The sequence below is a fragment of the Sebastes fasciatus genome, chromosome 10 (assembly GCF_043250625.1).
Source record: "Sebastes fasciatus isolate fSebFas1 chromosome 10, fSebFas1.pri, whole genome shotgun sequence".
NCBI classification, from domain to species: Eukaryota; Metazoa; Chordata; class Actinopteri; order Perciformes; family Sebastidae; genus Sebastes; species Sebastes fasciatus.
Window position 1 is genome coordinate 33664241 of NC_133804.1, and position 12928 is coordinate 33677168.

The following is a 12928-nucleotide window of genomic DNA, read 5'->3' on the forward strand; positions in this document are numbered from 1 at the left end:
TCATTCTTGGAAAATGTATATGAAAGTGAAACCTATAAGTTTAATGTGTTTCGTTCTGAGTTTCTTTCTTACATAAAAGCCCTTAAAGTCATGAAAAACAAAAATGCATTGAAACTTCTTAGCATAATAGAAGAATATGAATTACAGGTACAGCTCTAGCCCTTAATTTAATTTATTATTATTTTCATGTATAATTTTACATATTTTATGTTTTTGTTCTGTATGCACCTTGTCATTTTACTTTAATGCAATGATCTATGATCCATGTTGTTTGAATTTGTTCAATAAAAACAAATAAAAAATTTAAATATTATTATATTGTTTGTATAATAAAAATATGTTTATTATATTTAAATAAAGTATATAGTACAGAATTATGGAGGACCAGAAGAGTCACGTAAATAGTAATAAAGCATTTAATTAATTAATAACTAATTGTAAAATAAAAATAGGAAATATGTGTGTAAATGTGTTTACAAATTAATTTATTATTCTATGAGTAAATATTAATTAATATTAAATGACACAATAAATAAATAAATATATCATTAAATGCAGCAAAAATAAAATTAGAAGTAAATGTAGCCATTAATTAATTGATAAAATGTGACATCAATTGTAAAATCTGTTTTAATTTGCTTCTTTTTTTATTTATCATTGTATTAATTCCCTTATTTGTTTACTCTTCTTTTTTATCAATTTATTTATTTATTTCTGCGTTTATTTTTTATTTATTATTTTATTATAGCACTTATTTATTTATTTCTGCGTTTATTTTTTATTTATTATTTCTTTATTTTATTTTAGCACTTATTTTTTATTTATTTATTTCTGCGTGATTTTCCCTTTGCATTTCACCCCTCATTTATTTCTCCAACCTTTCTTATTTCCCTCAAATGAGGGGGGTGTCACTCACCGTGTGTCATCATGGGGTCTACTTTATAAAGTATATAACTAAATATGTATTTTATTGTTTATCTGTAACACAGGTTGCCACTGTCTACCGTCTCCTTCTAGAAATAACATGTCACTAAAACAGCTGATTAATTGTCAGTGTGTAAATAGAATCGTGACATTAAATGAATGTCACAGCTCAACTTTCCGATTCTCCAGCCCGTTCACTTTCAACAGGCCATGCGAGCACTTGAAGGCAGCAGAGCGGGTTGTCCAATCACCAGCGAGCACGGAGTGACGTCAGAGATGTAAACAAACAGAGGCAGCCCGGCGGCCATGACAGTCCAGAGGAGTCAACACGGAGTGACCGTCTGGTCCGCTGCCGAGGAATCACCGAATAACCCGGTTAAATACCGGTTATAACCCGGTTACCAGGTCGGTAAGCGGGTAAAACACAACCTTTTATATCTTTATAATGTCAATAACTCTCTGGATGTTTGTGTTACTGTGTTTCTGTCTGTTGTTCTGCTGTATTCACGGTCAGTACCGGCTGTTATTGTCTGTCAGTCAGTCAGTCAGCGGCTATCACAGCAACCCGCTGACCGCTGGGTACCGGGTACCGGGGCTGTGTTTACCGGGTACCGGGGGTGTGTTTGTGCCGCAGGTCGGACCGGACCTTAGAGACCGAGGCTGAGTGTCGGAGGACCGCGGGGACATGAAGGACCCGAGACTCGGCAACATCAGCAGCAACATGACGATCAGTAACGAGGTGATTCTGAGCAGCCAGCTCGGTTCCGATGAAGACCCGTTCGCTGAGTACATGTGGATGGAGAACGAGGAGGAGTTCAACCGGCAGGTGAGCACCGGAGGACCGGAGGTTAACCTCCACTGTTTATTATAAACACTTTATAAACTGTTTATTATAAACAGTTTATAATAAACACTTTACAGTTTATAAACTGTTCATAATAAACATAAATTGATCCGTTTTAATTTGCTTCTTTATTAATTTATCTTTGTATTAATTTCCTTATTTATTTACTCTTGTTTAATTTTCACTTTTATTTATTTACATATTTTTTATTTTTTTTAATCAATTTTGTAATTAAATTTTTTATTATTTTAGCACTTATTTTTCAATTTATTTATTTCTGCGTGATTTTCCCTTTGCATTTCACCCCTTATTTCCCCAAACTTTCTTATTTCCCTTAAATGAGGGGGTGTCACTCACCGTGTGTTTATTATAAACAGTACACAGTGTACCGTTTATAACAGTTTATAAACAGTTTATTAACATTATTTTACACTTTCACAGAGTTAAATCTGTTAACCAGCTCCAGAACTGATCAGAACCACCAAATAATAATTTATAGAAGAATTATAACGACAGTTTGTTTAATGCCACTGTTGTTTTTTTTCAGTGTGGGATTTGTCAATAATTAGATTTTGATGCATGTTTGTTTACATCAGAATCAACCAGAACAGCGTTACAGAACAAACATGAGGAAATGACTCAGTGTGGTGTAAACTAGTAAAAGTCCAGTGTTGAAGCAGGAATCTGGATTAAAACCTGATATAATAGAATGAATGATTGATGCTGTGACAGGATCAAACATGGTGGTTTTAATGGTTTCAACGGGACATTTTGGTCCTTAATGAGTGTCTGTATATAAACAGTTTATATATATATATATATATATATATATATATATATATATAGAAGGTGGTGTCCTTTAAACCTCTGTGCGTCTCTGTGCAGGTGGAGGAGGAGCTTTGGGAGGAGGAGTTCATCGAGCGTTGTTTCCAGGAGATGCTGGAGGAAGAGGAGCAGTGGGAGTGGTTCATCCCGTCCAGAGACCTCCCTCAGCTGCAGGACCAGATCAGCCTGCTGGGTCTGGACGCCGACGCAGACTTCGATGTCGTGGTGAGTTCACGGTCCGCTTCGCCACCCCCATCGGGTGCTGTCGTTTCCGAGCAACCAACGATCTGCCATGACGACGGCGACAGAAAAATAGGCAGCAGTTAGTTTCATAATCACTTAAACCTGCAGTAGGCAGACATCCCATAATAACCTTTCAGCATGTTGTAGTTTAACTAGACTTCTGCACCTCATCATGGCTTTAGAACATCAATAGTAATAATATTTATTAATAATTATTAATTCCATGAACGCCTCATTCTTCTCCTCCTCCTCCAGGTGAACAGCAGTCTGAACCCAAACGCCAAGGAGTTCACCCCCGGTATCCAGAAACACATCATGTGACCCCGCCGGGCTCCGCCCCCTCCCCCAGTCCGCACTGTGACATCATCAACAAGATGTCTGCCGTCTCTCCGGTCGCCACTCCACCTTCAGCCTGACGTGTTGCCAAAGTTCTGCTCTCGCATGTCTTCAAGTTCAGAGTCCCGTTACCCTTAGTTACTGCTGTCTGTCCTCCACCCGTTTGTCTGTCTGTCTGTCTGTCCTCCATTCGTCAGTCTGTCCTCCACCTGTCCGTCCTCCACCCGTTTGTCTCTCTGTCTGTCTGTCCTCCATTCGTCAGTCTGTCCTCCACCCGTTTGTCTGTCCTCAACCCGTCCGTCTGTCTGTCTGTCTGTCCTCCACCCGTCCGTCTGTCCTCCACTCTTTGAATGTACCCCAGCTGAGAGTGATGATGATGTCGGTGTTTCACTTTAAGAACAATCTGGTTTCTGTTACAGTCTAAAAACCGGTTCAGGTTTTATTTAGAGTTTCGATACGGACTGATCCGGTCTGATCCGGTTTCAGTTGGTTGTTTTCAGTTTGTTCGGTCTGCTTTTTCCCAGCATCCTTTGTGCTCTTTGCCCCTGTTTGACCCTCAGAGCCGCCTCATTAACGGAGGTTTGTTTGTTGTTTAGTCGAGTGATGTCCCCATACTTCGCTACCAAGTCGATACCGCCGGGCCTCGATACCGTCGGGCCTCGATACTGCCGGGCCTGGAGACAACCGGCGCCACAAGGACGATGGAAAATGTCTTTATGACACAGTAAACTCACTATGGACACCTCAGCAGGCGACCTAGTTAGCGTTAGCAGCACGGTCCTGCACGGAGCTAACGGCTAACGTTAACAGGAGGTTGCATTATGATGCGTTCAGGCTCTATTCGGTAAAAATGAGTAATGAGTGAAGGTAAAGAACGGTGGCGTCTCACTGGCGTCGGTATCGACCTCTACAGTTCTGGTATGGTGACATCACTAGGTTGTTTTTTTTCTAAATGCACATAAAGTAAAGTACTGTATAAAAAGTCATATAAAGAAAAAAGTTGTAAAAAAATATCTATTTTTTCTTAATCTATTTGAAAATAAATGTTTATGGAGAAAAAGTTCTTCCGAGAGTTTCTTGTTTTTATTATTGAGTAATCTATTGGTGTTTTATTATTATTAATAATAATAATAATAATAATAATAATAAGTTAGTGTTTTATTAATAACAATAATATTAATAATAATAAATTAGTGTTTTAAAACTAATAATCTGTTACTGTTTTATTAATATTAATAATAATAATAACAATAATATGTTAGTGTTTTAATAATCGTTTGGTTAAAAAGTCGACGCATTTAAAATACTTCTGTCTAAATAACCTTTAAAAATAAAGATCAGAAGAACAAAGGCAAATTATTGATTATAGATCAGTTGAGGAAATACCAAACAATGCTGTCGTATTGATGCGTCAAAAACATTCTGCCATCTGCACGACGGCTGGAAACGGGACCTCAGAGAACAGGAAGCTGTCCTCTGTGGGACCAGGTGTAAGTGTACCTGTGGTCCGATGTGGTCTACAGCGCCCCCTGTGCCACCCTCCTGAACAGCTGCTGTCTCTGCTGGGCCGTCATGGTGTCGCAGCTCTGCAGCAGGTTGGAGATGACGAGCGTCCGCTGAACGCTGGAGGACTTCACCCACAGACGGCCGTTCATCCCGACCACCAGCTCACAGGGAAACAGCTGCTGCAGGTCAGACAGGACGTCGCTGTGGGGGGACAGCAGTCTGGGGTGGGAGGGGTAGACCAGGTGATCATCGAGTCTCAGGACAGGATATATACACAGAGACACCTGAGGACGTTTACCTTCTGACGAGTCCCAGAGAGACGGTGAAGAGCAGACCTCCTCCTCCAAACACTCCCATCCCATTGGCTCGTCCTGAACTGTCCATACACACCAGCTCCGGCTCCATGTCCTTATTGGCTATGATGAACTGAGAGAACACCAGGTCACCCACCTGTACAGGTAACACACAGAGAGGGAGGGGTTAAACACCAGGTCACCTGTACAGGTAACACACAGAGAGGGAGGGGTTAAACACCAGGTCACCACCTGTACAGGTAACACACAGAGAGGGAGTCTCACCTGGACCTCTCTGTGTCCTCAGTGTCTCACCTGGACCTCTCTGTGTCCTCAGTGTCTCACCTGGACTTCCTGTCCTCAGAGTCTCACCTGGACGTTGGGGCGGTTCCTCTTGGTGGCTCCCTCAAACGCCAGGTAGGACAGAGACGCCTGCTCACTTCCTCCAAAGTCCACCTTGAAGACGTCTCCCGATTTGACCGTCACGATGCCGATGACGGTCTCTCCTTTAGCGGGGACATACTGAGGACACAGAGGGACAGACTCAAACTCCCAGCATGCACTGCTCCATCACCCGTCCACTTCAGTGTTTATATATCCTCACTTTGATACATTTGTCTTTACATACATAGTGTCTCTAGTGGACATGGTGTCTCTAGTAGTGGACATGTTGTGTCTCACCCTCCTCTGCTGGGAGTCCATCCAGAACACGTTGGGCTGTTTGTGTCTCTAGTGTCTCTAGTAGAGGACATGTTGTGTCTCTAGTAGAGGACATGTTGTGTCTCTAGTGTCTCTAGTAGAGGACATGTTGTGTCTCTAGTGTCTCTAGTAGAGGACATGTTGTGTCTCTAGTGTCTCTAGTAGAGGACATAGTGTCTCTAGTGTCCTCTAGAGGACAGTGTGTCTCTAGGTGTCCTCTAGAGGACAGTGTGTCTCACCCTCCTCTGCTGGGAGTCCATCCAGAACACGTTGGGCTGTTTGTGTCTCTAGTGTCTCTAGTAGAGGACATGTTGTGTCTCTAGTGTCTCTAGTAGAGGACATGTTGTGTCTCTAGTGTCTCTAGTAGAGGACATGTTGTGTCTCTAGTGTCCTCTAGAGGACAGTGTGTCTCTAGTAGAGGACAGTGTGTCTCTAGTGTCCTCTAGAGGACAGTGTGTCTCTAGGTGTCCTCTAGAGGACAGTGTGTCTCTAGGTGTCCTCTAGAGGACATAGTGTCTCTAGTGTCCTCTAGAGGACAGTGTGTCTCTAGTGTCTCTAGTAGAGGACAGTGTGTCTCTAGGTGTCCTCTAGAGGACATAGTGTCTCTAGTGTCCTCTAGAGGACAGTGTGTCTCTAGTGTCCTCTAGAGGACAGTGTGTCTCTAGTGTCCTCTAGAGGACAGTGTGTCTCTAATGTCCTCTAGAGGACATAGTGTCTCTAGAGGACAGTGTGTCTCTAGTGTCCTCTAGAGGACAGTGTGTCTCTAGTGGACATGGTGTCTCTAGTGGACATGGTGTCTCTAGTAGAGGACATGTTGTGTCTCTAGTGTCTCTAGTAGAGGACATGTTGTGTCTCTAGTGTCCTCTAGAGGACAGTGTGTCTCTAGGTGTCCTCTAGAGGACAGTGTGTCTCTAGGTGTCCTCTAGAGGACAGTGTGTCTCTAGTGTCCTCTAGAGGACAGTGTGTCTCTAGGTGTCCTCTAGAGGACAGTGTGTCTCTAGGTGTCCTCTAGAGGACAGTGTCTCTAGTGTCCTCTAGAGGACAGTGTGTCTCTAGTGTCCTCTAGAGGACAGTGTGTCTCTAGAGGACAGTGTGTCTCTAGTGGACATGGTGTCTCTAGTGGACATGGTGTCTCTAGTGGACATGGTGTCTCTAGTAGTGGACATGGTGTCTCTAGAGGACAGTGTGTCTCTAGTAGTGGACATGTTGTGTCTCTAGTGTCCTCTAGAGGACAGTGTGTCTCTAGTGTCTCTAGTGGACATGTTGTGTCTCTAGTGTCCTCTAGAGGACAGTGTGTCTCTAGTGTCCTCTAGAGGACAGTGTGTCTCTAGTGTCCTCTAGAGGACAGTGTGTCTCTAGTAGTGGACATGTTGTGTCTCTAGTGTCCTCTAGAGGACAGTGTGTCTCTAGTGTCCTCTAGAGGACAGTGTGTCTCTAGTGTCCTCTAGAGGACAGTGTGTCTCTAGTGTCCTCTAGTGGACAGTGTGTCTCTAGTAGTGGACATGTTGTGTCTCTAGTGTCCTCTAGAGGACAGTGTGTCTCTAGTGTCCTCTAGAGGACAGTGTGTCTCTAGTGTCCTCTAGTGGACAGTGTGTCTCTAGTAGTGGACATGTTGTGTCTCTAGGTGTCCTCTAGAGGACAGTGTGTCTCTAGTGTCCTCTAGTGGACAGTGTGTCTCTAGTGTCCTCTAGAGGACAGTGTGTCTCTAGTGTCCTCTAGTGGACAGTGTGTCTCTAGTGTCCTCTAGAGGACAGTGTGTCTCTAGTAGTGGACATGTTGTGTCTCTAGTGTCCTCTAGAGGACAGTGTGTCTCTAGTGTCCTCTAGAGGACAGTGTGTCTCTAGTGGACATGGTGTCTCTAGTGGACATGGTGTCTCTAGTAGTGGACATGTTGTGTCTCTAGTGTCCTCTAGAGGACAGTGTCTCTAGTGTCCTCTAGAGGACAGTGTGTCTCTAGTGTCCTCTAGAGGACAGTGTGTCTCTAGAGGACAGTGTGTCTCTAGTGGACATGGTGTCTCTAGTAGTGGACATGGTGTCTCTAGAGGACAGTGTGTCTCTAGTAGTGGACATGTTGTGTCTCTAGTGTCCTCTAGAGGACAGTGTGTCTCTAGTGTCTCTAGTGGACATGTTGTGTCTCTAGTGTCCTCTAGAGGACAGTGTGTCTCTAGTGTCCTCTAGAGGACAGTGTGTCTCTAGTGTCCTCTAGAGGACAGTGTGTCTCTAGTAGTGGACATGTTGTGTCTCTAGTGTCCTCTAGAGGACAGTGTGTCTCTAGTGTCCTCTAGAGGACAGTGTGTCTCTAGTGTCCTCTAGTGGACAGTGTGTCTCTAGTAGTGGACATGTTGTGTCTCTAGTGTCCTCTAGAGGACAGTGTGTCTCTAGTGTCCTCTAGAGGACAGTGTGTCTCTAGTGTCCTCTAGTGGACAGTGTGTCTCTAGTGTCCTCTAGAGGACAGTGTGTCTCTAGTAGTGGACATGTTGTGTCTCTAGTGTCCTCTAGAGGACAGTGTGTCTCTAGTGTCCTCTAGAGGACAGTGTGTCTCTAGTGTCCTCTAGAGGACAGTGTGTCTCTAGTGTCCTCTAGAGGACAGTGTGTCTCTAGTGTCCTCTAGAGGACAGTGTGTCTCTAGTGTCCTCTAGAGGACAGTGTGTCTCTAGGTGTCCTCTAGAGGACATAGTGTCTCTAGTGTCCTCTAGAGGACAGTGTGTCTCTAGTGTCTCTAGTAGAGGACAGTGTGTCTCTAGGTGTCCTCTAGAGGACATAGTGTCTCTAGTGTCCTCTAGAGGACAGTGTGTCTCTAGTGTCCTCTAGAGGACAGTGTGTCTCTAGTGTCCTCTAGAGGACAGTGTGTCTCTAATGTCCTCTAGAGGACATAGTGTCTCTAGAGGACAGTGTGTCTCTAGTGTCCTCTAGAGGACAGTGTGTCTCTAGTGGACATGGTGTCTCTAGTGGACATGGTGTCTCTAGTAGAGGACATGTTGTGTCTCTAGTGTCTCTAGTAGAGGACATGTTGTGTCTCTAGTGTCCTCTAGAGGACAGTGTGTCTCTAGGTGTCCTCTAGAGGACAGTGTGTCTCTAGGTGTCCTCTAGAGGACAGTGTGTCTCTAGTGTCCTCTAGAGGACAGTGTGTCTCTAGGTGTCCTCTAGAGGACAGTGTGTCTCTAGGTGTCCTCTAGAGGACAGTGTCTCTAGTGTCCTCTAGAGGACAGTGTGTCTCTAGTGTCCTCTAGAGGACAGTGTGTCTCTAGAGGACAGTGTGTCTCTAGTGGACATGGTGTCTCTAGTGGACATGGTGTCTCTAGTGGACATGGTGTCTCTAGTAGTGGACATGGTGTCTCTAGAGGACAGTGTGTCTCTAGTAGTGGACATGTTGTGTCTCTAGTGTCCTCTAGAGGACAGTGTGTCTCTAGTGTCTCTAGTGGACATGTTGTGTCTCTAGTGTCCTCTAGAGGACAGTGTGTCTCTAGTGTCCTCTAGAGGACAGTGTGTCTCTAGTGTCCTCTAGAGGACAGTGTGTCTCTAGTAGTGGACATGTTGTGTCTCTAGTGTCCTCTAGAGGACAGTGTGTCTCTAGTGTCCTCTAGAGGACAGTGTGTCTCTAGTGTCCTCTAGAGGACAGTGTGTCTCTAGTGTCCTCTAGTGGACAGTGTGTCTCTAGTAGTGGACATGTTGTGTCTCTAGTGTCCTCTAGAGGACAGTGTGTCTCTAGTGTCCTCTAGAGGACAGTGTGTCTCTAGTGTCCTCTAGTGGACAGTGTGTCTCTAGTAGTGGACATGTTGTGTCTCTAGGTGTCCTCTAGAGGACAGTGTGTCTCTAGTGTCCTCTAGTGGACAGTGTGTCTCTAGTGTCCTCTAGAGGACAGTGTGTCTCTAGTGTCCTCTAGTGGACAGTGTGTCTCTAGTGTCCTCTAGAGGACAGTGTGTCTCTAGTAGTGGACATGTTGTGTCTCTAGTGTCCTCTAGAGGACAGTGTGTCTCTAGTGTCCTCTAGAGGACAGTGTGTCTCTAGTGGACATGGTGTCTCTAGTGGACATGGTGTCTCTAGTAGTGGACATGTTGTGTCTCTAGTGTCCTCTAGAGGACAGTGTCTCTAGTGTCCTCTAGAGGACAGTGTGTCTCTAGTGTCCTCTAGAGGACAGTGTGTCTCTAGAGGACAGTGTGTCTCTAGTGGACATGGTGTCTCTAGTAGTGGACATGGTGTCTCTAGAGGACAGTGTGTCTCTAGTAGTGGACATGTTGTGTCTCTAGTGTCCTCTAGAGGACAGTGTGTCTCTAGTGTCTCTAGTGGACATGTTGTGTCTCTAGTGTCCTCTAGAGGACAGTGTGTCTCTAGTGTCCTCTAGAGGACAGTGTGTCTCTAGTGTCCTCTAGAGGACAGTGTGTCTCTAGTAGTGGACATGTTGTGTCTCTAGTGTCCTCTAGAGGACAGTGTGTCTCTAGTGTCCTCTAGAGGACAGTGTGTCTCTAGTGTCCTCTAGTGGACAGTGTGTCTCTAGTAGTGGACATGTTGTGTCTCTAGTGTCCTCTAGAGGACAGTGTGTCTCTAGTGTCCTCTAGAGGACAGTGTGTCTCTAGTGTCCTCTAGTGGACAGTGTGTCTCTAGTGTCCTCTAGAGGACAGTGTGTCTCTAGTAGTGGACATGTTGTGTCTCTAGTGTCCTCTAGAGGACAGTGTGTCTCTAGTGTCCTCTAGAGGACAGTGTGTCTCTAGTGTCCTCTAGAGGACAGTGTGTCTCTAGTGTCCTCTAGAGGACAGTGTGTCTCACCCTCCTCTGCTGGGAGTCCATCCAGAACACGTTGGGCTGTTTGTGTCGGAGGACGCCGCTTTTAGAGACCAGCAGCCGGTCTCCGCTCCGCCTCAGACCCGGACCACACAGCACCTTCTCCGGCTGAACGGGCTCCGTGAGAGAGATGGTGTCGTCGGTCTGAAAGGAGAACTCATCTCCCGGTAACAGAACCGAACCGACTCGATCCTTCAACCCGGAAAACATCGCGTCTCTTCAGCAGCTCCACAACATGCTGCTGTTGCTGTTCCACGGACTCATATCAATGTGACACACACACCGGAAACAGGAAGCTCAGCCTGTGCAGCGCCCTCTGCGGGCCGAAAGGGAACAAACATCTCATCATTCCTCCTGTTTGTTTCTCCTTCAAACACATTATAGTTTAATTATTATAAATACATAATATAACAAAATAATGTTTTATTATATAGATAAATATAGATATTTAATATATACAAAGATATATATTTAACATATATAAATATAAATTTAATATATCTAAATAAAGATATTTAATATATATAAATATAGATATTTAATATATATAAAGATATATATATAACATATATAAATATATATTTAATATATATCAATATAGATATTTAACATATATAAATAGATATTTAATATATCTAAATAAAGATATTTAATATTTATAAATATAGATATTTAATTCAGATTGTAGCTAAATGTTTCCAAATGAAAGTTCACTAATAAAAATATTTAAACAATTATTAAATATGAAACATAATAATATAAAATAAAGAAAACATGTTTTTTGTCTTGAAATAAGCTGCCACATTAGTATATAGATATAGATATAAATAGTTATCAGTGTGTGATGTGTTCCTGTGAGCAGCAGGCGGCGCTCTGACTTCACTTTACTGAACATTTCACTTCTGTTTAGAAGTTTTATTCTAATTTAATAAGGTAGGTAATAACTAATAATAACTATAACTAATAATAATAAGGTAGGTAATAACTAATAATAAACTGGTTAACCTCCTTACACTTGAAATTAAGAATAATAAATAAAGTAATAATAAATAAATGCAGTGTTCACAGACTGTGATGCTGCAGTGAGAGATTGTTTTATTAAATCTGTTTATTGACAATTGTTAAATACTTTGAGTATTTCTATTTGATGGTATTTTATTCTTCTGCTCCTCATCTCAGAGTAGTGAACGAGTCACTGGAGGAAGTGATTTTAACATCCAGATGTGAAGTTCTGACACATTTCTGTCATGTATGAAACATTAGAGGAGAATTTAATGTTTTTATTCTGTAATAATCTGATTCTTCTTTAATAAAACTGTCCGTCTGTCACTCAGCGAGCTGCAGCTGTGGAGGATTATCTGCTGCTGTCAATCATCTCTACAGATCTGAAACATGTCCTGAGAAATAAAACCAACATCTGGAGACTGACAGGAAGCCAAAGAGCCACCCTATCAAAATAAAACGAGTTGATTTAATAAAGTCAGAGATTAAAAAAAGCAGAAGTGAACATGTTGATTCAGGATGAAGTTACGTTCAGAGAGACGTTCACATTTCTGCTGACTCAACAGAAAGAAATATAAAATCCTGCAGGTCAAACTCTGGACTTCATTATCTAGATTAATGTTTCTATATTAATATCTATAACCTAAATACTGTATCTGAGACCTGAAATGTTCCTTCTGTTATTTTTCCCTCCAGAGGAAACTGAAGGTTCAGTGTCTGTGAGGCGTTCACTGCTTCACATTAACCGTGGTTATAAAGAACGTCTGTCTCTGTTGACCTCACCTGGACCGCATTAATATTTCATAACCCCGAGGAGACGTGCATGCAGGAAGCGTGCACAGATTACAGATGATTTAAGATGACTAGTGTGACACACACACACACACACACACACACACACACACACACACACGCAGCTTCAGTAACAGATGACTTGTCTTTTCTAATTTTTCAGTTTTATTTTACAAAAATCACAAAGAAAAACATCATAAAAAGCTCCAGAGATCCATCAGGTCACGGTGTCTGTCTGTTAGTCTGATCTGGGTTAGAGTTAGAGTTGACCCCTTTGACCTGCTGACATGCTGCAGGACAACAACACACAGACTACACGACGACAACAACAACAACAACAACACACTTTACAAAAGTTTTACATGTGAAAGTTCAAACTTTAAACTTCAGAAGTGACATTCGATCAAAATTAGTTTTCTTTTTTTTTACAGTACAAAGAAATCAAAACACTGAGTCGGTAAAAAATAATAAAAAACAACAATATTTCTTCTTCTTCTCTCCACGATGTGAAGAAAAATCCCCCTCAGACCCTCTCACACTGTCTGATCATCAGGTATTGATCAGTGATCAGTGATTACTTCCTCTCAGCCAGCCTCGTCTACTTCACTCAGTGGTTTCCTACATTTCCCAGAATGCCTTCCAAAAACCTTCAGAGAAGGTTTGGTCGCAGAAGTGAGACAAAATT

At 42.8% G+C, this 12928-nt stretch overlaps 4 protein-coding genes across 8 annotated transcripts in view; 2 read left to right on the plus strand and 2 right to left on the minus strand.

Annotated features, from left to right (window-relative positions):
* LOC141775815 (proteinase-activated receptor 4) overlaps positions 1 to 12928 on the plus strand; it is a 198136-nt gene that overhangs the window by 136734 nt on the left and 48474 nt on the right. The gene's annotated exons all lie outside the window — the stretch shown is intronic.
* LOC141775819 (polyadenylate-binding protein-interacting protein 2-like) lies at positions 1610 to 4235 on the plus strand. Of its 2 annotated transcripts, XM_074649539.1 has the most exons (3): positions 1610 to 1750; positions 2654 to 2818; positions 3092 to 4235. In XM_074649539.1, exons 1-3 carry the CDS (start codon positions 1610 to 1612, stop codon positions 3155 to 3157), a joined length of 372 nt encoding a protein of 123 aa, XP_074505640.1. In that variant the 3' UTR covers positions 3158 to 4235. The 2 variants fall into 2 exon arrangements, with proteins under 2 accessions (XP_074505640.1, XP_074505638.1); XM_074649537.1 differs by lacking the exon at positions 3092 to 4235 and having other exon boundaries at positions 2654 to 2935.
* On the minus strand, positions 2498 to 10737 carry exosc3 (exosome component 3). The gene is made up of 5 exons (XM_074649536.1): positions 10435 to 10737; positions 5344 to 5493; positions 4977 to 5128; positions 4673 to 4897; positions 2498 to 2880 (listed from the first exon to the last, which is right to left on the minus strand). Exons 1-4 carry the CDS (start codon positions 10657 to 10659, stop codon positions 4690 to 4692), a joined length of 735 nt encoding a protein of 244 aa, XP_074505637.1. The 5' UTR covers positions 10660 to 10737; the 3' UTR covers positions 2498 to 2880; positions 4673 to 4689.
* Positions 12386 to 12928, minus strand: part of tgfbi (transforming growth factor, beta-induced) — a 22001-nt gene continuing 21458 nt past the window's right edge. The window contains exon 17 of the mRNA XM_074649505.1: positions 12386 to 12928. This exon is cut by the window's right edge and continues 500 nt beyond it. The gene's annotated coding sequence lies outside the window, so the exon portion shown is untranslated.